We start from the raw sequence: 24,585 nt of genomic DNA, 5'->3' as shown, positions 1-24,585 counted from the left end.
ATGAACAGTCTTGCTCTGTCGCCCCGGCTAGAGTGCAGTGGCTCAATCATAGCTCACCGCAGCCTCAAACTCCTGGGCTCAAGTGATCCTTCCACCTCAGCCTCCTGAGTAGCTGGGACTACAGGTGCGTACCACCATACCCAGCTAATTGTTTTATTTTTGTAGAGATGGATTCTCACTATGTGGCCCAGGCTGGTCTGGAATTCCTGACTTCAAGCGATCCTCCCACCTGGCCTCAAAGCCTTAGGATTACAGGCGTGAGCCACTGTGCCTGGACCACAATTCATTTTTAAAACTATGTTTTCCTATCCCACATCTGGGTGAAGCAATCCCTATTTCTTATATAGCATGAAAATAACATAAAGCTTTTTGCCTCTACATATTTGTTTTGTAAGTTTCAAGGGTTGCTGCCTTAATTCTTGGTGTTTAGGAATTTGATAAGCAAGTCCAAGTTCACCCTACCCATCAACACTCACCACGATTTTATAGGTTTGGGTAATAGTCTTTCTGAGTCTTGACTTCCAGAGGGAGAGGCCTACATTTCTAGTGGTCTGCCCTTCTCTTCATCACACTGGCTACTTCCCTGCCTTTCTTTCTTCAAGTCACCTTTTCACCTAAGTGCAATAGGCAAACAAAGACACATCTTGTGTTTTGTTTCTTGTAATGGTTGATAAAATTTTTTACTTAATTTCTAAAATCTGTTCCTAATAATAGCTACTTTTGATGGTGACCCCACACTGGACCGGAAGCTTCAGAGATCTCTTTCTGAACTTAAACAGTACCGAGGAGACCAACCGATACTCAGAGTTTTAAGGAGCACTGCCAAGCGTTTTGTATTATAGGATGCCCCACTCCTGGAATTTGTCTGTTGTTTCTCATGATCAGACTAAAGTTATGGGTTTTAGATGGAGGACCAGCTCAATGTAATTTTCCTAAGAGGAATTTGATACCTATGGATTTAAAACACATCTAGACTTCACAAAACTGTTGCCGTGGACATAAACTTTATGTATCACTTTTAGTACCATGCTTCTTCTGTATGACTAGAGGCAGAAAAGAATGATGATTTAAAAAAAGGTTGGCTTTAAAAAAAACCCCTAAGAGGTAGATAACATTATAAAGACAGCAAATAGCAGTCATTTTGCTTTCCCGAGTAAGCATGTTCTTTATGAATTAAAATTTACTATGACAGAGAGACAAAAATGCATAAGTAATACATAGCTAGTTCAATTCCTTATATCTTTAGAGGTCAATTTCTAGGATTTATGTCAATAAATGTTACTTGATTATATTTATGTTTTCAGAGCACATTGTCACATTTTTGTCTGTCAAATAAACAACAAATAAAGCATTGAGTAGGATTCTCTAGCCTATGAGTCAAAAATAGCCTGTCTTAAATCTTTAGAAAATTTATAGTAGGCAAAGAATTCTCTCCTGAGCAGTGGTTCTCAAACTTTAGGGTGTATCAGATTCACCTGAAGGGACTGTTCAAATGCAGATTCCTAGACACTGTCCCCAGCAGTTCTGATTTGGTGGGTCTGGGGTGGGGCTTGAGAGTGTCCATTTCTACAAGCTCCCAGGTGACGCTGAAGCTGCTGGTCAGAGCCGCGCTATGAAAACTACTGCTTTAGAGTCAACCAGGAAAATACGCTTATTAAGCGCCTATGATAACTAAGGTGTTTGATATCCATTACCTTATTAAGTAGTTAAGAAGCTTATCAAATCAGTATTACTAGGGCTCAGAGAGACTGGGGAACTCACCTGAGGAGATAATGGGATTAGGCAGCAAAACTACAATTCAGATCTCCTTCCAATTCTAACACCCATGTTTTTCTAGCACAACATACTGCTTCCTGTTGATACCTAAAGATGTATAGGGAGATTGGTGTAAGTCAGCAGGGTGCCAACGAAAGGACAAGGATTCTTACTGAAATGTGGGCAAAGGTTCAGGGTCATGGAGAGGATTCACTTATTTCTGAACTTCTGAAATAATCAAGGGTGAAGTGAATTTACTGTATAACAAAACAGGAAGAATGTGTTTCATATAGTACTGAATATTCCTTAATTACTATTATTTTATTATTCTTTACAGAAAATACACATTTAAGTAAGAGTCCTTAAAAGAATAATCTCATTTAAATTTAAGTTTAAAGCATCACACTATTCTAAATGTCTGCCGGTGTACTCTATATTACTAATCAACCACTTATTCTGAAATTGAAGTAACAGGATGGTTTTCAACAAAATGCTCTGACAATTACTAAAATGTTTATCTCCTTTCACAAAGCAAATCAAAAGCAATGACAATACACAACAAAATAAGCAATTTAAGTTTTAAGAAAAGTGGTACATTATACAGTAAATAGACTGCCAAAAATGAAGTTGCCAATAGTATAAATTTCTGTCACTTTGTTACATTGTATATAAAAAAGGACACTGAGACACAAAATCGCTGGACTGCAGACTTAAAATAGTTAATGAGGTCTAAACTTCAGAATCACAAAAAACCCCCACTCAATTCTACATCTCTATCAAAACAAATATTTTATGTATGAAAGATTCCTCTTTTAAATATCTATCTATACATACATATTGCCAGGTAGTACTGTTAATTAAACCCATAGTTATATTTATTTAAATAAGAATTAAATAAACTGCCCCAAACTGCTGATTTTCATATCACAAAACACAAGTATTTTAAATCACAACTTCAGGGTGGTATATTGAACACATTGGTTTCTTAGGCAACATTAACAAGCATATTTTTAAGAATATATTTTCATCTATAGGTCATGTAAAGCTTTATTAAATGGTAAACACTTTTAACAGTGCAGAAATACAAGATTCAAAAACAAATATATTCAGAAGATCTGTTGTTCAAATAATATTTTTTCAAAACCAGGTGGAGGAGTATGATAAAATTCACTGAACTGGCAATCCAAAATTGCACTATCATCAACTAGAGGATAGAAAAACAAAGAAAATAAATTAGAAGCAAATATCTTAATATGAATGAATACATAATTATCAAATAAGCTGTTTCCATAACACCATAATATTAATAGGCAAGAAGAATAAATACATCTGCTGTCCATGTTACAACACATGATCCTACTGGGTAAAAATAGCCACAATGAAAAACAAAATCTATTTGTCAAAAACATGAAATGATGTACATCAAAATATTAATAATCATCGCTAGATGGTGTGAATATGGGCACTTTTAATTTTTTATTTGTGTACCTGTATTTTCTCAATTTTATACAATTAAGATTTATTACTTTAGAAAATGTTTTATTTTGAAAAAAAGTATAGATTCACAGGAAGTTGCAAAAATACTAGAGAGAGTCCTGCATACCCTTCATCAGCTTGTCCCAGGGGTAACATCTTACGTAACTACAGTTCAACATCCAAACCGGGAAACTGACATTGGTATACTACTGTGAACTAGACAGCAGGCCCTATTCAGTTTCTACATGTTTTTACCGGTATTTACTCAAGACAAATGAATGTGCATATCCATACCGATACTTGTCACAAATGTTCATAGCAGCTTTATCTGTAATGGCCCCAAACTGGAAACAAGCCTAATATCCATCAACTGGTGAAGGGATAAGCAAATTGTGATATATCTACACGATGAACTATACTACTCAGCAATAAAATGAATGAATTATTGATATATGCTACAACATGGATGAATCTTAAAATAATTAAGCTGAGTGAAAGAAGCCAGACCTTCCCCCGCCCCTAAAAAATGAGTCCAAACTGTATGATTCTGTTTATACAATACTCTAGAAAATACAAGCTAATCTGTAGTGACAGAAAGCAGATCAGTGGTTGCTTGGTTGGGGCTGGGGTGGGGAGAGGTGAGTAGGAAGGATACAGGAGGCAGAAGGAAACTTTTGGGGCGATGAATATGTTCATTACCTTGACCTTGGTGATGACAAAACAAAACACCACCACAAAGCAAAACAAGTAAATAATTAACACTACTGTCAAGTAGTGATTACTCCCTGGGCGAGGAATGCAACTGTGGTGGGGGCTGCATCTGGGCTGCTAAAAATGTTCCATTTCTTCACCTAAGTGGTAATGATGTGGGTGTTCACTTTATAGCTATTTGTTAAACTTCACATGTACGTTTAATGTACATTTCTTTTCTTTTTTTTTTTTTTTTTTGGAGACAGAGTCTCGCTCTGTTGCCCAGGCTAGAGTGAGTGCCGTGGCGTCAGCCTAGCTCACAGCAACCTCAAACTCCTGGGCTCAAGCGATCCTCCTGCCTCAGCCTCCCAAGTAGCTGGGACTGCAGGCATGCGCCACCACGCCCAGCTAATTTTTTCTATATATTTTTAGTTATCCAGCTAATTTATTTCTATTTTTACTAGAGACAGGGTCTTGCTCTTGCTCAGACTGGTCTTGAACTCCTGACCTGGAGCGATCCTCCTGCCTCGGCCTCCCAGAGGATTACAGGCGTGAGCCACCGGGCCCGGCCTAACGCACATTTCTATATGTTTTATATTTCATAATAAATGAAGAAAAAAAATTAAATACTGGATTTGACATTCATGCCAGTGATTTTAACAGGGTGGTTTCGCTGAAGTGGTAGTAACAGCAGCCAGATTGGCTTGCAGAACAAAGAAATAATAACCATAAAGGTGGAAGGTGTAGGTCATTCCGCGAGAAATGTGGCCATACAGAGAAGGGTAAACACAGGACTAGGGAGGGATAGAGTCCAAGGAAGGGCTTTTGGGGATGGGAAAGACTCAGAATGTTTATAAGCACTGGAGAGAGAAGTTGATGACATAAGATACAGATGAAATAACTGACAAAGTGTGTTCCAGAGTTGGGGAGTTTGGAACCCAGACTACAGACAGAGTGTTTTGAACGTGAAGAGCACCATTTCTTCTGAGATGGGATGGAAAGAAGGCAAGATTAGAGTTAACGGGAAGCTGGAGTTCACTAGTGATGGTCTATTTCCTGATAAAATTGAAGGCAAGGGCATCTGCGGAGAATGAGCACGGAATTCAAGCAGCACAGAACGTGCAGAGATGTAAAAGAATTGTCAAAAATTATTGAGAGCTTATATTAGGCTGCAGGGCATAACTTGTTAATCACATTTCTTTGGTGTGATGCAGTTTTTTGTCTCTGTAGGTTGAGTGTAATAATAGACAAAATGAATGACTAGATTGATCTGGGATCAGGGATGGAAGACAGAGTAAGGTAATTTAAGTTTTATTTTTATCTTTGATAGTATTAGGCTATTAAAAGATTTGGTTTAATTGGACTGATTTATCACTCGATTTATGAAATATACTTTATATTTCATAAATATGAAATTTTTTATGTGAATAAAATAATTATATGAATTAAAATTATATATGAATAAATCATGAATTATATATGAGTAAAACAATAATTATATGAAATTATACTTTATATAATTTACTAACTTTACTGCATTAAAAACAATGCTGAATAAAATAATTTAGAATAATAATCTTACTTGCTACATGTACTTGCATAACTCAGTCATTCTGCTGATATTTATTTCACTTGTCAGGGTAAATTATTTCAAATATCAAGCTAAATTTCCATTTATTTAAGTAAATAAAAGAATTGCTTTTAGGCTTACCTAATATACAAGAACAATAACTTCAATTGAGTTTAAAAACATACTTTTACATGCAAAGACACAGAAGGTAAAATCACTAAAAAGTATTAATAATTATAGGAGAAAAGAACACTAATGAAAACCTTAACTAAAAGTAAATCACAAGTTTTGGTTATCATATTATTAAATATTATAATATTTATATTTACTATATACTTTTATATTTGCTATTGTATACTTCTCTGACATCCCAGTCTGTCATCACTAATATTGTTACATTTATAGTAAGTTACTACAAAAAAAAGAAGTTAATAATTAGTTTTCATTATGACCCAAACTTAAGAAGTTAATGTAATTAAATAAGAAAATATTTTTAGACTTACTAAAATCATAGGCAGAAAAATCATACACCTGTTGATTTAAAGTTAATAACTTAAAAAATAAGGCAGAATAGAGTGACAGAGGCACTGTGGTTATGTTTTTTTTTTTAAAAAAAGAGAAAGGCCTTACTACTTTGTAGAGATACACAGAAAATATTTATGAATAAAATGATAAAATGTCTGGCATTTGCTTCAAAATAATCCAAGGGGGTGGAGATGACAGGAGCACGTGGGAGGTAAACCAAACCCAACTGGCTATAATTTGATAATTGAAGCTGGGTGATGGGTACACGAAGGCCCATTATACTATTCTCTTTACTTCTGTACAAGTTTGAAATTTTCAATAATAAAAATTCAAGTAATTAAGTGGTATACAGTCATCTCTTAAGTAATTCAATTTTCAGAAGGACACACTTGTACAGAATCTATAGCATTTATATGTACATGCTATTAAAAGCAAAACAATCGATATGAAACTATTCTAAGTCACAATTTCTCTTAGAAGAGCTTTAACATTGAGGGAATTATATAAAGGTAAATTAATATCTAAGCTACATAAGATTACCATCCTTAGTTCTAAAATATTCTTTATAATTACATTTCCTGGTCATCTAATCCTTCCCAATAACTGGCAGAAAAAGTTTTATAAATTCACTAAAGCTTTTTGAAACTTTCTAGAATAGATTACATGATGGGCCGGTTGCCCATCTTAAAACAAAAACAAAACCAAAAACAAAACCAAAAACAAAACAAGCCAGGCACAGTGGCTCACGCCTGTAATCCTAGCACTCTGGGAGGCCAAGGCAAGCGGAGCATTTGAACTCAGGAGTTCGAGACCAACTTGAGCAAGAACGAAACCCTGTCTCTACTAAAAAAAATAGAAAGAAATTAGCTGGACAACTAAAAATATACATAGAAAAAATTAGCTGGGCCTGGTGGCACATGCCTGTAGTCCCAGCTACTCAGGAGGCTGTGGCAGAAGGATCGCTTGGGCCCAGGAGTTTGAGGTTGCTGTGAGCTAGGCTGACGCCACGGCACTGTAGCCCGGGCAACAGAGTGAGACTCTGTGTCAAAAAAATAAATAAATAAAAGACTGCATGATGAAAAAGGGAGTATGGTTATTGCATATTTAAGTATTATCATTGTATTTAGCAAGTTTTTAAAAAAATATGTGAGTAATAAAGGCTACCCTTAATCCTGCAAAGTGGGATTGTAATATCCTACCAAGCACATTCCATATAAAAAGGTCCTTATTAACAACTTGTCCAGACTTTTGAATGATAGCTATAAAATTAACATAAATGCCAAACAAAAGTTAACAGATATCTAACATTATATTAGAAATATTTTAGCTTACCATAAACAACTGGATACACTGTCCCTCGTATACCTGATGCTGGACAATGCATGTTTTTTCCATTCAAATATACATTTAATTCTACATGGTCATATGTAATACCCTATGAAGGAAAACATAAATGTTCCATAAAAAGAATAGTCAGAAATCACTGATTTGGAAGTATGGAAACACAAAAACTAAGCATATTGTCATAATAGTTTTCATTAAGGTTTTACAAATTGGTAGAATTCTACTTGAACTAACCTAAAAAAAATTAGTAGTGATTATTAGGGGGAAAAAAATCAGGTGAAATCCTAAGAGTCCACATTAGAGGTAAAACAAAGCCAACAGTTTAAACCCTCGTATTATATTTGGATAATCTGGATTTTATATTTTAAGTATTAAGATGATATAAGTACTGCATGATATGAACGGAGAGACCTTCTAAACTCACGCAGAAAACACTGCTCTGTTTATATAGATTTTGCTTGTAAGGGGGTAAAACACTGAGGTTTTCACCATTAGGGCTTACTACTTGTCACTGCTTTCAAATTCTGAAGAAATGTCTTTATACAATTTATTTCCAAGAAGAAATCATACATTTCTCTATCTCTTTACCCTGGTTTCAAATATGTCACGTATATTACCAAGGTAAAGCTGGTGTTTACATCTGAATATAATTGGTAGTATCAAGTTAAAAAACAGAAAAGCAATAGGTCAAAAGATTAAAAAAGCAATGGGGCCAGGGGCAATGGCTCACGCCTGTAATCCTAGCACTCTGGGAGGCTGAGGCGGGAGGATTGCTTGAGCTCAGGAGTTTGAGACCAGCTTGAGAAAGAGTGAGACCCTGTCTCTACTAAAAAGAAAAAAATTAGCTGGGCATGGTGGTGTGAGCCTATAGTCCCAGCTACTCAGGAGGTTGAGGCAGTAGGATCGCTTGAGCTCAGGAATTTGAGGTTGCTGTGAGCTAGGCTGATGCCATGACACTCTAGCCCTGGCAACAGAGCAAGACTCAAAAAATAAAAAATAAAAACAAAAATAAAGCAGTAGAATAAAATTACTTTGTACACTATTGATGGTAAAAAAAAATCACAATTAGTAATAATTATTTTAAAAATGCTAAAAGACACTTAGCCCATATTATGTACTCTAGACACTTCATATTCACTCATTTAATCCTCACAACAGATAGTAATATTATCCCCATTTTACAGATGATGTAGCTAAAGTACAGAAAGGTAAGTAATTTACCTAAAGGTGTACAGCTAGGAAGTGGAAAATCTGAGATTTAAACCCATGCAGTATGGCTTCAGAATACTTGCTCTTAATCGCCATGCCATATTCCCTCTCTTTAAAACTTTATATAATAGTTACTAACTGACCACAAAAAGAGATCTTTCCCTTGAAGAATTAAGAATAGACACAGAGGGCTAGGCGCAGTGGTTCCTGCCTGTAATTCTAGCACTTTGGGAGGCTGAGGTGAGAGTTTGAGACCAGCCTGAGCAAGTGCGAGATCCCATCTCTACAAAAAAGAAAAAAATTAGCTGGGCGTGGTGGCACATGCCTGTAGTCCCAGCTACATGGGAGCCTGAGGCGGGAGGATTGCCTGAGCCCAGGGGTTTGAGGTTACAGTGAGCTCGGATGATGCCACTGTACTACAGCTTAGGTGACAGAGTGAGACCCTATCTTAAAAAAAAATAATAAAATAAAATAAAAATAAAGCAGAAATCACTCAACAGAGAAGTCACTACAGACCAAAAAGCAAACCAAATTCAAGGATTTATGGCTGTAGATAAATTCTATCAACTTAAAAGCTTTTTAGAGGTAGAAAATGATCTTATGGATCATCTAGTCTTCATTCCCTGTTCTTTCCAGGTAGGAGAGCAAAGGCCCAGAGAAGCCAATGTGGTAAGTGCTATAAAAGATTCTCCTCAATTCTTAGCTAAGTCAGGGATAAATTAAACAATTATTTATTAATAATTAAAGAATACTGAGAAAGATAAGCAGTACATAGATTGCCTTTGTTTCATTTTAGTTTCTGTATTTAAATATAATAATAAAGTTAACTGATGGCTGGAATTCACTTTTTTTTTTTTGGAGACAGGGTCTTGCTCTTTTGCCAGGGCTAGAGTGCAGTGGTGTCATCACAGTTCACTGTGTCCTCCAACTTCTGGGCTCAGGCGATCCTCCTGCCCCAATCTCCTGAGTACAGGCACTAGCCACCACACCTGGTTAATTTTGTAGAGATATATAGGGTCTCCCTCTTTCTCTGGCTGGTCTCAAACCCCTGGCTTCAGATGATCTTCCTGTCTTGGCCTCCCAGAGTGCTAGGATTACAGGCGTGAGCCACCGCCCCTGCTTGCCCTGCAACCCACCGCCTCCCAAGATTGATTTTTTTAATGAAAAGGTCTGTTTTCACTTAAAAAACAAAAACGTAATTGCATAAAAAATAAAGTATGTTACTCTCTTCATGGGACTGGCAGAAACCTAGCAGTTCAGATCAGTAGGTTGTAATCCAGGCATTCTTCATCACCTGCAGGCAGCACAACCCATTGCAACCAAGCCAGTTTTAAACCCAAGCCTGGAGCAAAATGGCAAAATCGCACTACCACGGAAAGCACGTGAGAATCCCCACCCCTCAGGAGAATTTAGTTCAAGTATTTTCTAACCTAATCCAGTCTATGATCAAGAAACTGGGTTTGGCTGGGTGTGGTGGCTCATGCCTGTAATCCTAGTACTCTGGGAGGCAGAGGCAGGGGCGGGGGATGTGGAATCATTTTGAGGTCAGGAGTTCAAGACCAGCCTGAGCAAGAGCAAGACCCCTCAAAAATTAGCCAGTGTGGTGGCATGTGTCTGTAGTTCTAGCCACTAAGGAGACTGAGGAAGGAGGATCACTTGAGCCCAGGAGTTTGAGGTTGCAGTGGGCTAGGATGACGTCACTGCACCCTAGCCCAGGAGACAAAGTAAGGACCTGTCTTAAAAAAAAAAAAAAAAAAAGAAATTGGGTTTGAGTCTGTCATAATGATACCCCAAAATCCTATATGTTCCATGAATTTATCTATAATTGTGTGCAGGTTCAGTGAACAGATTCTGAAATTAGACTGCCTGAACTATAATCTTATAATCTCCCCATATAAGAAGTTACCTAAATTCTCCTAATCTGTAAAATAGGGATAATAATACTACTATTTCATAGGATCCTTATGAGCACCAAACAATTTAATCCCTTCCAGGCACTTAGAACAGTGTCTGGCCCGTGATAAATGCCATAGAAGTGTTTGCTATTATTATTATTAAACATAATGTTTATAAAACTTCTCTAAAATTAAACTGAAAAATGCATTTTTCAGAAAGGAATTTGTACTTTTCAAAACTGTACATAAAAGGAAAAAATAAGCATAAACTATTTCATGTATGCCTTCCTAGTTCTGTAGTAGACCATGCTGGTACTATATGATTACTGTATGAATATAATCATGTAATCATTTAGTTAGATGTTAAGAGACTATTTTTCTTGATTTCTCCTCAGAGAATGGTACATGACTGAAATTCTAAACACATGAGAATGTTTTTCCTGTCTTACAATCCATTCTATTTTTCCTATGTCACTGTCAGCCATTTGGTAAAATTTGTTCTCAAGTGTTTGAGCTATGAAGATAAAAATTTATATGGCAGAGTAACATTTTACTTTTATTGACTCTGTATATATTTCATATTTTTAGCTCTTCTTTTATCAGAATGAGCATGAAAACTCAAAGTATAATTTAATAATGGTGACAGACTAAAAATAGCATCCTTAAATCTGTCAAATTGTGATATCTGTCATTGCAACGAATGAGTAAGGAAGGCAAGAATAACCCCTGGTAGAAGTTCAGTACATCAACAAAGAAAAACATTTGTTATTGATTATTCTTTCTTGTGTTTGAATTTCATCTTTTAGTGCAAACAGGTTGATAGCATCAACTTGACTTGCAGATTCTTTTTCAAGAAATAACCACTTGGGCCGGGCGCGGTGGCTCACGCCTGTAATCCTAGCACTCTGGGAGGCCGAGGTGGGCGGATCGTTTGAGCTCAGGAGTTCGAGACCAGCCTGAGCAACAGCGAGACCCCATCTCTACTAAATACAGAAAGAAATTATATGGACAGCTAAAAATATACATAGAAAAAATTAGCCGGGCATGGTGGCACATGCCTGTAGTCCCAGCTACTTGGGAGGCTGAGACAGGAGGATCGCTTGAGCCCAGGAGTTTGAGGTTGCTGTGAGCTAGGCTGACGCCACGGCACTCACTCTAGCCTGGGCAACAGAGTGAGACTCTGTCTCAAAAAAAAAAAAAAAAAAAAAGAAATAACCACTTGAATGGGATGTTCCATATTATGGACATCTGGCAATGAACTACAAATGCAGAACCAACTATTCAAAAAGAAGAACGGGGAAAGCAGATTTTAAAAATGGTTTATGCCTTTTACCTATTTTTTTTTTTCTTTAGTCGATCTGGGAAAAAAACATTCTAACAATTAAAAACATGCTGTTTTTCATATTTTTTAAATTGCAGAAAAGATCAGACCATAAGTAAAAATCTTAATTTCCACACCTTTCTTCATTCTTTCTAAAATACTGTACCTTTCTTTAATTCATTAACCTGGATTTATCTTGTCTGCGTCATCTTATTATTAGAAACTTTCCTTCATCATTCACAGGTTCCTTTCAACTTGATACCAGAGCCAGGAACCCGAGGTTCTGTGTACAAGGGCACCTGGCTCCAATAGACTCTAGGACTCTGTTCTCAATCAATAGCTAATAGCATTAACTCAGTGGATAGGAGATTGGGATAACACAGCATGAAAGGAAGTATCTGGAAAGGCAGATAGGATCTTTGGATTACGTTTTCAACATGGTGGCTTTGATAAAGAGTTAAATACAGCCGATTGGGAGTAAAAACAGAAAAGTCTTAATAACATGTAACTTTTAACATGTTAACTCTTAACTACCCTCTGCTTTCTAAAAAAACTTTTCTATAATCCAGCTTTAGGATTTTGAGTCCTGTTCTTTGAAGAGTTCTGAAAATAAAAGAAGTTTGATTAGATTAAGTTTAATGAACACAAAGACTTCTGATAAAATGCTATAATTCTCTGACAGAAGTTCATAACAAATTAAGTAATAAATGTGAAAATTTTCTCTGAAGAGATATCTAGCTTCAAGAATACCTAACATTTTCTATTATTAAGGTCAGCAAACTTCCAAAATTGTGGGCCAAAGTGTCTCTAATGTGAGAGAAGCAAGCAATTCTAAAAAGGAGAGGGCACTTAAGTAAGGCTGCAACATCTAGTCTGTCTGGAACACACAACCACTTCTTTAGACACATCCCAGTGCTTTGGAATTCAAACCACAAACTCCTAAGCAAAACCATATATGTTAAAAGCTGTTCACGTTTAATAGTTTACGGTGGAAAGCAACTCCACCAGGAAACTCACCACCACATCTCCCTCCTGTGGAAGGCTGTTTGCTGGCAGCCTGTTTTTCTCTTCATTGTTGTGGTACAGGGCTCCGTCATTTCTCATCACCAGACTGTGCACATCTCGGCCAAGAGGGATCTGATTCAAGTTAACTTTCTGAGTTGCAACACCAATACCCCAGATTCCTAAAAATATAATAGTTTAAATGCCCCCAAAATCTGAAGAATGCAACTTTAAATAGAGTTATTTTAAAAGGGGGTGTAAACTTTTTAAAAAGAGTATTATCACTAAACTGTTTTCTATTAATCTTCTTTTAAAAGTAGTTTGCAAACTATACTATGTTCTCCATAGATGTAGTACAGTCTAGTTGATAAGAGAGTGGGCCCTGGAATTGTGTTGTCAAGGATTAAATCCTGACTTAGCTATGTCATTTTGGGCAAATTACTTAACCCCTCTCTGTTCCTTCATCTGTGAACTGAGATTCTAACAGTACTCACCCTCACAGGGTGATGAAAACGTATGATGAGACAATCCAAGTAAAGCATTTGGAACAGTGTGAGTGTTCCAAAAAATGGGTAAGCAAAGCATACAGTAAGTATTGAAAAAATGCTAGCTATCATCATCAATACTCTCTAAAAAAGACCTTTTAAAAAGCTACATATTGAATTTAAATGGCCCAGAGTTCTATTTCAAGCTCTACCTCTGAGAAGTGGGAAAATACTGTCTTCAGTTTTTGCATCTATAACAAATAGCAAATATATGCCATGAACAGTATCATGGAGAAGAGAAAATTAATGATAAAGTATAAATCAAAATAATTTTCTAACCCAATGCCTAAATTGGTGAGTTTAAAACTTTTTGGTCTAAGCCGACTTATGCAGCAAGTAGCTTTCCTCTTAACCAAACAGAATACCTAAAGCTCTGGATTTTGTCTCAAACTGCTTCCTTTGCACTTTTTATCAAAATCAGGAGAAACTCTATAAATGGAAGGTTTGAAGACCATGTTGTCAATCAATTTTTCTAGATTGAGTGAGACCATTAGAAAGTTGTGTGTCTGGATTCCACTGTCTTGGCTTCCTAAATAATTTGGCCATGTACTTTTACCCTCCAAAGTGGGAAAACTGTGAGAGTGATAGAAGGAGAGTGATGGGGGTGAATTGAGATACTAATTTCACAGGACAACACTTGCAAACAGGGTTCTACAGTCTCCTTACTCCTAAAGAATTGTGCACGAATGATTGCCTCAAACTTTCATTGCAGGATCAATGCTACAAACTCCAACAATCCATTTATTCTAGGGATATCACTGAGGACAGTATTCTTCACAGAAAACTCCCATAAAAATTTGTATTAGATTTAAGACTAAAGAAAATATTTGCTTCTTTTGAGAGAAAAGTATGTTATACTTAAGTACTGATCATAGTAACCAGGGACATTTTGCAGCCAGTGGGCTAATTTATAATGGAATGGAGGACAGATTCAGATTTCTTCCACACACTTAAAAAAAAAAAAATCAGTGCTTAACACTAATTTAGAAAATAAGCCTCAGAGGGATATTTTATATCATTCAAGGCAGTTGAGTAATAGGATTCATTTACTCTATTTTTCTTTTCTATACCCATATCACTCATGTATTTTACTGTAAGTTTCTTTATAACACAGCTTTTATTGAAAACATTTCCCCATATACAACACTGCCACAAGTTAACTAACCTATTATAATAATCATGTAGAATTGCTATACAATTCAAGAAACTCCATAAATTTGTAAAATAGAAATACAGACTTTAGACTTCTATCTGAACTCTGAATCTGAGGATTGCTTCAAGACACTGAATTAGGGTATCTTAACAAGAGCTGAGAGAAAAACTGAGGATCAAAAGATTGATTTTATCCTAAGATCAACAGCCAGAGTATATGCTATTTATATGCTTGACCTTATACGCTTGACTAAGAAAGATAGTGCATCTAGAATCCATTAAGAATGCTAGTGCCTTACATTTATCCAGCATGTCTTTGCACATGTAGCTCCTGTAAGGTATAAAGGGCAACTCTTGTATTGCTCATCTTATAAATGAGAAAACTGAACCTAAGTTAACTAAATTAACTGATTTAATCAGAATTGCACAATAAGAGGTGGAAGACCTAGGACTTATGTCTTCTATGTAAGAGTTTGGTGCTTTTTTATTCCCCTCCTGAATCATTTTTATATATTAAAATTACTCTTAATATTTAGAACAATCAGGACTTTTAATAGTAAAGTACCATTATACCAACCTGTGGACTGGATTTTGAATTCAAAGTAGCTTTTGTTTTGATGTAAAGGTGCACTGGCTAAACAACCTCCTGTTCCACATATTCTTCTTCCGTTTTTTACAATGACAACATCTGTTCCTAAATAAAAAATGCAAACACTATGTAAAGTTTTGTATTTTCATATACAACAATCGGGGTTAATTTGTTCACTTCTAACTCTTAGTCCATAAAAAATAGGGATTCTATATTTTGAGATATTATTTGTTCTGCACAGTGGCTCACACCTATTATCACAGCACTTTGGGAGGCCCAGGTAGGAGGATCACTTAAGGCCAGAAGTTTGAGACCAGCCTGGGGAACACAGTGAGACCCCTATCTACAAAAAACAGAAAAATTAGCTGGGCATGGTGGTGTGTGCCTCTAGTCCCAGCTACTTGGAGGCTAAGGCAGGAGGATCCCTTGAGTTCAGGAGTTTGAGGCTGCAATGAGCTATGATTACACCACTGCACTCCAGCCTGGGCTACAGAGCAAGATCCTGACTCAATAAATAAATAAATAAATAATTTAATTCACTATTTTTTCCTGAGAGAACATTTATATATAATACTCATTTGTAGCTATAAGTCTTGTTTAATGAAGCAGTTTCAAATAAACTGTGCATAGGTGAATTATACTGAACATTTAAAACATTTTTTTTTTTTTTTTTTTTTTTTGAGACAGAGTCTCACTCTGTTGCCCAGGCTAGAGTGAGTGCCGTGGCGTCAGCCTAGCTCACAGCAACCTCAAACTCCTGGGCTCAAGCAATCCTCCTGTCTCAGCCTCCCGAGTAGCTGGGACTACAGGCATGCACCACCATGCCCGGCTAATTTTTTTCTATATATATTTTTAGCTGTCCATATAATTTCTTTCTATTTTTAGTAGAGATGGGATCTCGCTCTTGCTCAGGCTGGTCTCGAACTCCTGAGCTCAAACGATCCGCCCACCTCGGCCTCCCAGAGTGCTAGGATTACAGGCGTGAGCCACCGCGCCCGGCCTTAAAACATTTTTAAAGTAGAAACAGACTAACTCTTTAAGTTTTAGCCAATAAACCAATTTGATGATTTCATAAATTTCTTAATTTAAATCCAAACTATAAACATTTGAAAGAAACTTTAATAAATTAGTACAATTTTCAATTCTATATAAATGAATTAAAACGGTCTACTAAAAACCAGCTGAACATCTACTAAGTACAAGGTACTATACTAGTGCATTAGTCGAGTAAGAACTGAAGAGTACTCAGAATTTCTATAGAAAGGAATATACATCCATGTTGAAAGATCTGACACTGAAAAATGCTAATTTAAGGATCTTAAAATATTTATTAAGCTACTTCAATCACATTGCAAATATGCAAACAAGGTTTTAACATCCTCAAAGGTACTTTATTCTCAGAAAATTTCAGTTTTAGCTCAGACAATATAGATGAGAGCGAGAAAAACACTGTCTCTTAATATATGACCCCAGTACCAATTTGTTTCTAAATATTGATTTAGGAAAGCATGTATATCAGAGAATACGAAGAACATAATTCTAATATGTAAGAAATAGCCCATAACACTGAGGCATGTGACTCCCAAGACCTGTGGCCAATATTACCACTTCACTCATAATAAGTGTACAAGCAAAGCAGATCTGAATATTAGAACTATATGGGACTCCTCCAGAGGGCCTTTAATAAAATGAGGACATAGTAAGAAAAGGATGAATTCATATTTAAACAAAAAATTATTTAGAACAAATACAAATACATAAGAGGAATGTAAAATTTTCAGGTCCTATCACAATTCTAAATTGGTTGATTTAAGAGAAATGCTCTCTTTTAAATAAGGTAAAACTAAGATCCTATTGTACGATTATTAAAAATTCATTAGCTCCCATTTTTTCCTAAATACAAATGTGAAACCTCAAATTCTGGGAAAGTACCTTTAACACATAATTTTCATCTGGCTGCCCTGTGGTCCTCTAGTAGTTTCAACTGGAGAGCACCCTCCTTGATGGCAAAGACCATGCAGTGTTTGGCATCTAGCAGATGCTCATCAAATAACTGATAAAGAAATGAATGAGTGATTATGTTGTGCTAAGCACTTTGTAGTGGAAATGTAGTATCTGTTTGCCCTTTTGTAACAGACTTCCCTCTGGAGATCAAAACAGTTCCAAGGAACCTGACTCCACTTCTCTCATTAGGGGTACAGCATTTGATCTAGGTTAAGTCAATCAGTATACTCCCCATTTCTTGGCCACAGTGATTGAGTCAAGAATGGTTACGTGACCCAACCAACTACAACAGAGCTTCTCAGGACTTTTGCAGAGAACAATGGGATAAAGACACTCTCTCATTCTTGCTATACCTGCATGAGGAAGCCTACAGCCCAGTAAGCTGCAGCAAGTGACCACGGAAGCCAACCTTTAGGAATAAGTAACAGAAAGCAAAGGAAATAAATGAAAAGAAACCAAGTTCTTGGCAGCACTGAGTCTTTCCTGAAGGCACTGCTGCCTGTGCACTTTTCCTTCATTGCTTAAACAATTATGAGTTGTAGCTTTTACTACTTATAACTGAAAGCATCCTAAGTGAAACATATTTCCAGGAATTATGCAAATAAATGGTATTTTTTTTTAATTGGCAATGCTCTGTGGTCCCCCATACATACTAAAAACTGTAATAACAACCTTCTGTAGTAGATAACTTATATCTTGGATATCACCCTAAGGTGCTAAGTTAATGGAAATAGCAGAAGAATCTAAATACAATAGTCTGCTGTATAAGCTGGAACCACAGAAACAACTCTACATCATTTCTAATCTCCAAAGCATTCTGTTATGTACTGAGTTTTATATAGAAAAATGAATGTATTCAGAGAACATTCTGGGGTATTTGTGAATCATTAGGGAATCACTTTAAGCTTTTTCTTTATTAAGTACAAGGAGATCTGTATTTGGATTTCTGTGATTTGTGTTGTTTTATTTCTCATTGGTATTGCTTAGAAAGTGAAGGCAAATTTGAGTACAGCCAGAACACCTTATAAACATAGTCACAGAGTATGTTTTAAGAAACATTAGAAATTTCCAAATGAGTGGCATCCCTTTCAAAGTAGCTACCTTGGAAGTCGTTTGTATCTAAAAAGTCAATTCATGATTAAAAGCAGAGGATAGGGCATCATTGAAGATATTTACAAAAACTATGTGGCAGAAAATTCCAAAAGAGGAATTTCAAAATGGTTTTAAGTAATGCAACATCACCAGAATAAGTGACAATCTTGAAGGAGATATGATTTGGATATGAAATATATAATTTTCTTTTTTAAAAAAATCAAATTTTTTAGGTTATCTAATATAACCTTTCACATATCCAAATACATATGCTTCTCATACATTCAAGTTAAGATCAATTCATGCTTGAAACATGCTCTCCTAGCTCAATAACCTTTTCCTCTCATTTTATTCAGGTGTTATCTTCAGGTTCCCCTGTGATTGAAGAATTTAAATTTACTAGAAACAGGTTAAGAATAAAAATTCCATCCAGGTAAAAAATTTGAAGACATTAATCTGCTTCATCCAGTTAGTAGCTGAAAGTTACTGGCCAGCTTTGGAAAAAGAAAAATATAGTGGAATGAGTACAACTGACCATTCTTCCTAGAGAAAACAGGACAGAGAAAAGGAATGCTCTAAAAAGCAGACTGCAGTAATTCAAGAATCTGGCAGCAGAGATAGGAAGAAGAGCTAAAGCTGATCATATGCTCCAGGAGCTAGGGATCATTGTCCTGAGTGTATTCCCTGACCTTTGAACAATGCTTGCCACCTGCTACTAATAGCTGCTTAATATCAATTCAGTGAATGAATAAATGAAATGGAAACATTTTCTGAGGGAAATTCCAGGATTTGAACATCCACTGTCTATAAGTGATGATGGATAAGAAATAATTTAAATATATGTATTTATTTATTTATTAAGGTTCTGTACTACACTTGGGAGATCCAGGAATTAAAAATAAATACCCACGTACAAGGTGGTAAATAATTATCACATTTAGTATGTGCTATAGAAATAGAGGAATATAATATAATGGGCAGAGTGTTTCCAGAATTATAAAGAATCTGGGTGGGAGAGGGTTTTGCTATAAATATTAAGAATTGCCTTTGTTATTTCAACACACGGTCTTTTTTTTTTTTTTTTTTTTTTTTTTTTTTTTTTTTGAGACAGAGTCTCACTCTGTTGCCCAGGCTAGAGTGAGTGCCGTGGCGTCAGCCTAGCTCACAGCAACCTCAAACTCCTGAGCTCAAGCGATCCTCCTGTCTCAGCCTCCCGAGTAGCTGGGACTACAGGCATGAGCCACCATGCCCGGCTAATTTTTTCTATATATATTTTTAGCTGTCCATATAATTTCTTTCTATTTTTAGTAGAGATGGGGTCTCGCTCTTGCTCAGGCTGGTCTCGAACTCCTGAGCTCAAACGATCCGCCCACCTCGGCCTCCCAGAGTGCTAGGATTACAGGCGTGAGCCACCACGCCCGGCCAACACACGGTCTTTTAGACAATGAAAGATGTGGGAAACATCAAAAGTGCAGAGAAGTACAGTTAGAATAAAATAATCCACAAAAGACAGTACTCTAGCTGAAATAATTATATTAGGAAATCTCTCCTTCTAGAACCATATTCCAGAAGAATGGAACTATACAGGAGAAATATAACAGAAACAAGATGGTGAAAGAGGATATGGAGAAAGAGGAAAAATGTTAAATAAGTTATGTGGCCACTTGGAATTGGAAGGAAAAAGCATAGATGCAGAGGAGCAAAGTGCTATTTTATTTTGCAATAGCCTGAGTATTGGGAAGAGGCCAGTCAGATGAAATTACAGCACAATGACTAAGGAAGAGTCGGGCAATGGGAGGTTTTAGTTGAAATGGCATGTTCTGACCTGAGGTTCGACTTCAGGCTTTTGCAATCTGACTTGTTTTGGTTTTAGGAGGTGAGAGGAAAATTACCTCCAATAAAACAAGCTTCAACCTATAAATGACGGGACTAAAGAGGAACAACCGACTGTCAGCGCAGAAGGGGCAAGACCGGAAAATGTGTAGGTTTTGATTGGAGCGCGACAGGAGGGCACTGTTGGAGGGTCACTAGAGCACTCCCCGTTCCCCTCGCCTGAGGACATTTAACATCTCAGGAGGAGGCAGCGCGGAGATTCCAGTGAGAAGGAGGTCAACACACCCACTTCCGATGACAAGCAGACAAGGCTGCGCAGCCTTGAACGCAGAACCCAACTCAGGTGGAGTTGGCCGGCGTCGGGAGCGATCCGCGAGACCAAATGGTGTCAAGGGCACCGTCGCCGGCAGGGGTGGGGCCAGAGAGCCTGGCGGCGTGTGGTCCTTCCAACCCCCGCAGGGTCCTCAGCCCGCCGCGCTCAGCCCGGGTGGGCCGTTGGGTCTGGGGAAGGGAAGGCCCTTACCCATGTGCTGCGTGTCCAGCTGCACGGCCGGCATCTCCTTCAGAGGGATGTGGCCGGTCCCGCCGTCTCTGCAGCACCGCAGGCAGCACAACACCGAGGCGGCCATCGCGCAGAGACCACTGACTCCGCTGCCGCCACAGCCGCCTTCCCTAGACCGCGGCGACACCGCCCCCCACCGCTCGCTCCGCCTCCCGCCCCCGCCCGAACGCTGGAGGTGTCAGTGTGGAGCTCGGAGGCCAGTACAGCGACGTCCCAGGCCCGGAGGGCGTAGCGCAGGCTGAGGCTAGGCCCGCTTGGGAGGAAGATGCGGAGGCTCGGCGGGCAGGGCGGGGCCGGAGGGGGGGGGTGGGACTAGTGGCGTGATGGGGGCGTGGCAGAGGGCGTGGTGGGGGTCGGCGTGCGCCTGCGCGCCAGGTCGTTTGCCTCGCGCCGCCTCGCGCTCGCTGCCAACGCCGACAGGTGAGTGCGACTGTCTGTCCCTGCGCACTCTTGGAGGTTCTCAAAAGCTGTTTTTAAAACTGCCTGCTCGACATTATTTTTAGAGACAGATTGACAGGAGATCAGTGTGGGGGAAGGGAAACATAAAAATGACACCAGAGGTTTCCCTCTGCACGCCCAGGCTGAGCGAGCTTTGCCTCCAGAGAGAGCCTGCGTCGTCCTACTGTGGCTGGTTTCGGGAGATTTTCCTCACATCCTTAATAGACGCAACATGGGCCCCGAGAGTAATGCCTGTTAGTGATTGCACTGGGGTTGTGCACCTGGGACTCACGTGGACCCTGCTGCACCTCAGGTGCAGAGACGCGCATTACCTGGCCCATGGTGCTTCGCGGTACGGGGTGGGCAGGGGCCACCCTGGGAGGGGACCGAGGAGGCGGGGCGGGAGGGCGATTCTTGCTTGACTGGCCTCTTTCAGGCTCAGTCTGTCGGGTGCACTGAGGGTTCTGAGGAGTGTGAAGGGAACTCCGGAGGCTGCAGGAAGGCTGCTGGGTCCCCAAGGGAAACCCTAGGTTCCTACCTTCCACTCCTTCCTGGTGCCATGTAGGAGCCCACGCAGGAGGTGGTCACCTGCCATCTCCTTCCCCGCTTAGATCATACTTTCGTGGAAGATTTCACATTTTCACATGTAAGTGAAAGATACCACTTGGTGTGCGGAGATGGTCTGGGACGACCTGTAGAATTAACCCGGCACGGCCGGGCGTGGTGGCTCACGCCTGTAATCCTAGCACTCTGGGAGGCCGAGGCGGGCGGATCGCTGGAGCTCAGGAGTTCGAGACCAGCCTGAGCAAGAGCGAGACCCCGTCTCTACTAAAAATAGAAAGAAATTAGCCAGACAACTAAAAATATATATAGAAAAAAATTAGTCGGGCATGATGGCGCATGCCTGTAGTCCCAGCTACTCGGGAGGCTGAGGCAGTAGGATTGCTTAAGCCCAGGAGTTTGAGGTTGCTGTGAGCTAGGCTGACGCCACGGCACTCACTCTAGCCTGGGCAACAGAGCGAGACTCTGTCAAAAAAAAAAAAAAAGAATTAACCCGGCTCAAAACTCTTCCCAGATCAGTTACCATCCTGACAGCTTCTCCCGGGTTCATCAAGTCCTGAGAAACCGGACATAAAATGCCCACTGCTTAAGTAATGAGTTCCCATACATAACTTTCTAGTGACCTGAGTACAAATATCCTTGATTCCTATCTGTAGAATGAGGGAAAATTTTCAGGTTCCTGAGTCTCTTTGCTGTCCATACAAATGATGTTTTCATTGCAATACTAAGGAAAATCTATCTCCCCATTTTATACTTCAAGATTTAGTTACCACAGAGTTAATAACCAAGGAGATTATTAAACTGATTGAGTGTTGACTCCCCTCTGCCACTGCCTATAAAGTACTTTCTTGGTAATCATTTTACACATGAAATATTCTTTTACTGAAAACTTTGACCATTATTCTGGAAATTTAGTGTTCTGGTAATTCCCACTCCCCTCCATGGGAGGGGGAGTAGTTGAATAGAATGCTGGAGAGACAAAGTTTTTCTCCCTTTCACATACATATCTAATTGAATTCTTGCAAGGTTTCAAGGTCAATATTGTGCCCATTTTACAGATGAAGAAATAGGCTTAGTGAGATTAAATAACTAGTGCATTTTCAAATGAGTAGGAAATAAACAAGGTAGGATTCAAATCTTACCAGTCTGACTCCTAAACCTGTATTTGCTCCACCAAATCATGCTGCCTCTCAAATTCAGAAGTTCTAACTCTTGTAATTAATGCTATAACCCTCTTAAACGTGCTCTTAGTTCAAAATGCAGATTTGTGCTTTATTTTTGTATCAATCTTCACATTGGCTGTAAGCTGCCATAACTCATGTATAGATAATGAACTAAAATTGATTGTTATAAGGTAAAATTTTTGTTCAGAAATATTATTAAAACAAGTGCATGTGTCAGGTTTCAGTGTGAAAATGTCAGTTCTTGGCATGTGCATGGCCAAAGAGTGACCACACGCACCAAAGTTAGGCAAGCACGAAAACGAGGTTTATTGAGGAAAGTGATAGGATTACAGGGCAAGAGCAAGATATAGGTTTACAGAGCATGATACATATGCCACAGATGATGACCAGACCCATTTTTGCAGCAAAGGAAGAACAAAAGGAAGGGCGCAAAAAGAGCCTGGTTATGGTCTGCATCTTGTCTTATAGTGCCCAGATTGGGACCTCTCTGTGGCTCAGACATCACTGTGGAACTACTTTGATTGAACAGTTGGGAGTTGCATTACTACAGATGTAAGTTGTTCTAGGTTAATTTCTGGACACTGATACCAATGCTGCTTGGCCCTTGGGCTAGAGAGTCCTCTGCATTCTTTTGCAGCTGGCACACTAGGTTATGATTGGCAGATTTGTAGGGTATTCCCTCCTCCCCAGGTATGGCAGTTGCTTGGGAGATTAGGGAGGGGCAGGACCAAGATGGGGGCCACAGCACCCACTTTCATTCCTAGGAGACCCAGAATTCCTCGCTATCTACCTAACACATGAATTAAATATGTAATAAACATTTAGGCCATTCAAGTCAGTCACATCTTCAATGAAAAGCCAGACTCTTAGATGGCTGTGAATTGGCCATTACTGTAGAGAGGAAAAAGGGCCATGGTCTTTCCTGGCTGGAAAAGTAATTGCTGGGGCACTGCCCAATGTGTTTTGCCCTCATTGTAGCAACTTGAGTGTGCTCAGCAGAATGAAGCAAGCAAAACCTGTTAGCCCCTGAAACAGACTGCCCTGTCTTGGCAGATGAATGCCATCCATGAGCTCACAGACTTTTCTTTCTGATATCTGGGATTCTATTATCCACTCATTACTTTCAAAGGAATTATCCTTTCTTTCTGAAAAGCACAATGTTAAAGATATTTTGACAGTCTTTCACAGCTATCACTTTAAATAACAATCACAAAGCCTACAAAAAGTTTCTCAAGGTAGCTTATCTAAGTCAAAAGCAATAACAAAGAATGACTACTTGAAAAAAACCAAGTCTGTCTGCTTCCCTGACATGCCAGGAACTTGAGAACTGATAGGACAATAATGTAAAGCTTGTGTTTCAGAGTTGAGTTTAACACTACCCTTAGCATTCCTTTAATGGTTTTTATACCAGCCAGACATCTCCTTTTAGTGAATTTCCCACTCTATACTGGGTCTTACAAAATGATTTCTTTCTTAAATATTCATTAGTCAGTTATTAAGCCAGACATTTTTTTGGACGAATCCAAACCACATCTTCAATCTTTTAAAAATCAGAAACATTACAAAAAATCCGTACTTCTCAAAACTGACATATTTCTGAAGTCTTGATCTATTCATTGTTATAATTTTGAGTGATAGCAATTGACATTTATGTAGTGCTTACTATTTCCAGGCACTGTTCTAAGTGTTTGTTTTTGAGACAGGGTCTCACTCTGTCCCCCGGGCTAGAGTGCCGTGGCGCCAGCCTAGCTCACAGCAACCTCCAACTCTGGGCTGAAGCGATCCTCCTGCCTTGGCCTCCCAAGAAGCTGGGACTACAGGCACGCACTACCACTCCT

At 38.6% G+C, this 24,585-nt stretch overlaps 2 protein-coding genes across 3 annotated transcripts in view; one reads left to right on the top strand and one right to left on the bottom strand.

Annotated features, from left to right (window-relative positions):
* Positions 1 to 2,156: 2,156 nt before the first annotated feature.
* SPRYD7 (SPRY domain containing 7) lies at positions 2,157 to 20,700 on the bottom strand. 2 transcript variants are annotated; one of them, XM_069467271.1, is made up of 5 exons: positions 20,526 to 20,700; positions 15,062 to 15,178; positions 12,803 to 12,969; positions 7,349 to 7,451; positions 2,157 to 2,959 (listed from the first exon to the last, which is right to left on the bottom strand). In XM_069467271.1, exons 1-5 carry the CDS (start codon positions 20,629 to 20,631, stop codon positions 2,862 to 2,864), a joined length of 591 nt encoding a protein of 196 aa, XP_069323372.1. In that variant the 5' UTR covers positions 20,632 to 20,700; the 3' UTR covers positions 2,157 to 2,861. The 2 variants fall into 2 exon arrangements, with proteins under 2 accessions (XP_069323372.1, XP_069323370.1); XM_069467269.1 differs by lacking the exon at positions 15,062 to 15,178 and having other exon boundaries at positions 20,526 to 20,683.
* A 239-nt stretch (positions 20,701 to 20,939) lies between these two features.
* Positions 20,940 to 24,585, top strand: part of TRIM13 (tripartite motif containing 13) — a 47,299-nt gene continuing 43,653 nt past the window's right edge. The window contains exon 1 of the mRNA XM_069467267.1: positions 20,940 to 20,984. The gene's annotated coding sequence lies outside the window, so the exon portion shown is untranslated. The remainder of the gene's footprint in view (positions 20,985 to 24,585) is intronic.

This window comes from Eulemur rufifrons, chromosome 4 (genome assembly GCF_041146395.1).
Source record: "Eulemur rufifrons isolate Redbay chromosome 4, OSU_ERuf_1, whole genome shotgun sequence".
In the NCBI taxonomy this organism is placed as follows: domain Eukaryota; kingdom Metazoa; phylum Chordata; class Mammalia; order Primates; family Lemuridae; genus Eulemur; species Eulemur rufifrons.
This window is presented reverse-complemented; position numbering and strand designations above follow the sequence as displayed.